Genomic DNA, 2,753 nt, shown 5'->3' with positions numbered 1-2,753 from the left:
TTGTGATAATTCTAATTGTAGATCATGACATAGAAATTGCTCAGAAAATTGCATCCATTTAACATATAACACCGTTACTTTTTAAAATTAAAATTATATTTAAAAATAAATCAAACAATATCCACACAAACTAAATTCAAATCGTTCACACACAGACATTGGGGGTTGATTGCACCAAATTCCACAGTTTCACAGCAGTAAAAATCGTAGCTTCAAATTTTAATCAGACATTAAATCTTCGATAAGTCTTTTTTTTCGCTAAGTATTTCTCCAATTCAGAATTATTTTTAGACATAACATTTCACATTTTAGAATTATAACTTTTAAATGGTATTTGGTGCAACAAATACTCCCCCCAACCCCTCAAAGTTATGTCAAAGAAAAGAATATTGATAACTTTCCAAGTTCTGTACATATTGATACAAAGATATACAAAGAGAAATAAAGAAATAGAAATGTTTAATAGTTTTTATCTGCTACAAACAATGATTTCTATCATTTTAGATAACTTCAGAGAGACACAATTTTCGATGCAGAAAATTGATTAAAATTAACATGTGGCTTCTGATTGCCAACTATAGAAATACGGTGGTCCGATTTGCATTCGGCAAATATTCCACATACCAACACCAATGAGACTCTAAGTTTGAGTAGTAAAACGATATGTACAATAGGGTGTTTTTCATATCTGCAAATGAAAAAATGGTAGTTCTCAATTTAAAGAGGGTCAAATTTCATGCCAATTGATAGCAATCACAAAACATAGAGATTGGCATTACGACTTCCCGAAGCAAACAAAAAACTATGGTAAAGTCAATGCCAATTGCCATGCGGTGAATAAATACTTACATGAAAACTCTTCCCGAATGTACTCTATCTATCCATGAACTATTATCGAAGGACTAAAATATTGGCATAGGAATTCAATACCTATTCTATGAACATCAAATAGAATAGATAGAGAACAACCTATACATATTCTTTCCTCTAAATTCTATCGATAGAACCTGGGTCACTAAATCGACCCAGCTACATATAATATCCTATTACATTAATTAGTTTTAAATTTTAAATTCATCGATCTTAATTCTATCTCGTTAGTGGATTCGAATCCATCTTGGATAGACGAGGCGTTCAACGGTGAAGTTACGATGCAGCTCAAATCCGAAAAGTCCACAATGGCCTTGACAACAAAGAGAAAACACACATAAATTTGTTAATTAAAACAAAATAGTATTATATGCTTCAATTTCAATCACTTTCTCATTCGGAATCCAATTTTAATTCAATGAATAAATTACCTTTGTATATTATCAGCTTTGCAGCTGCAATGTCCCGGTGCCAAATAGTGTTCAGGATGGCTTCCTCTTCGGCGACATAGAAGTCATCATCAAGAAGCATGTTATCCTCTGTAAAATCGATGACATTTTCGTCGCGAATAATGCCTGGTAGCTGAGCAACGTTGTTAACCGCATCGTATGCCGCGTTTTGTCGCCAGTTTTTTCGGTAACAAATGACCTTTGACACAAAACCAACAGCTTGATTTGAATACGCAACCATTGCATCGCGCAATTCTTGTCGTTCCGATAGCAGCATTCGTTTGCTCTTCATCGTCACGATTTTTTCGGGTAGTTTCAATCCTTCTGGCCAGTCGTTGTTATCTGGCACACACCATTCGCACACTTTGAAACGATGACCCAATGTTTCCAAAGGAAATGGCTCGAAGCAGCGTGCACACAGTCGAGACGTTCGGAACTCGTTCACCATTTTCACCACGTTGCCCAGCATTTTCTTAAAACTTTTAATCAGCTTCCGGTTACCAGGGCAGCGAATGTTCTTTTTAATCTTTATCGGCGAGTTGGGTGAGATATTCGCCGCTCCCAAGAAAATTATGCAAGGCTTACCATTTGTCTATTTGGACACAAGAATATATTTTTCTTATTAACAAATCAAATATATTCAACAAATGATCTATGTTTTGTTCTTACCAGCATGGCAGCAATCTTGTCACATACTCGATTCGATTCGATATATTTATCAAATCGTAGACGGGTGTATCTTTCGCTCGTATACACGTCAATGGCTTTCTTCATAATCCTCAAGCGATGACTTATATAGTCTCTCCAATTTTCTCCTTTTGGACTCGGCATTTGCGGATAACGGGTTCTGTCATTTCGATCGTTTTGTTCAAAGGCGACAAACCCACGTGTCCACCGCTTCGCTTTTCGGTTTCGTACTCCTTGCTTCGTCAGGTGATGATATTTCTTACTGCTGGTCTTGAAATTCATCTGTGTGTGTGTGTGTGTGTGTGTGTGTGTGTGTGTGTGTGAGAGAGAGAGAGAAAAAATGAATGGAATAAATCACACGATGAAATGAAATGCATACTGAGAAATCACAAACACATACCTCTTTGCCGGAGTCGATATGCCGTCTAACGGTCGCGTTCCACGTTTTCATGCCCGGATCGATTCCCAATTCGTAGATGTAAACGCCATCTTCGTAACGCTTTTTTATGAGTTCATCGCTCACCAACTGTTCCAATGTATTTCGCGATACGTCGTATAAAATCGATGCTGACACACCATCGGTTACAACATGATAATGAAATTCTTTGTTCGCGTTCAATATTCCATTGATTTTGTTCATGTCGAAAATCTCATTGAAATAATGAACCTTGTTTTGACATGTGTAACATCAACTTGGCGTCCATACTCATCTAACGGGATGATTTTGGTTTCACACATCATTCGATA

At 36.7% G+C, this 2,753-nt stretch overlaps 1 protein-coding gene across 1 annotated transcript; it reads right to left on the bottom strand.

Moving 5' to 3' along the window:
• Positions 1-1,263: 1,263 nt before the first annotated feature.
• Positions 1,264-2,341, bottom strand: LOC116349242. The gene is made up of 2 exons (XM_031780595.1): positions 1,989-2,341; positions 1,264-1,911 (listed from the first exon to the last, which is right to left on the bottom strand). Exons 1-2 carry the CDS (start codon positions 2,286-2,288, stop codon positions 1,264-1,266), a joined length of 948 nt encoding a protein of 315 aa, XP_031636455.1. The 5' UTR covers positions 2,289-2,341.
• Positions 2,342-2,753: the final 412 nt, after the last annotated feature.

This window comes from Contarinia nasturtii, unplaced genomic scaffold (genome assembly GCF_009176525.2).
Source record: "Contarinia nasturtii isolate CC-2019 unplaced genomic scaffold, AAFC_CNas_1.1 Cnas_scaffold_129, whole genome shotgun sequence".
Classification (NCBI taxonomy): Eukaryota; Metazoa; Arthropoda; class Insecta; order Diptera; family Cecidomyiidae; genus Contarinia; species Contarinia nasturtii.
The sequence above is the reverse complement of the archived record's forward strand: the minus strand, read 5'-3'. Positions and strand labels throughout refer to the sequence as shown.

Coding starts and splice junctions, on each gene's coding strand:
- LOC116349242 (XM_031780595.1), bottom strand. CDS start 2,288: ATGAATTTCAAGACCAGCAGTAAGAAATATCATCACCTGACGAAGCAA. Junction 1,912..1,988: donor ACAAGATTGCTGCCATGCTG/GTAAGAACAAAA, acceptor GTGTCCAAATAG/ACAAATGGTAAGCCTTGCAT.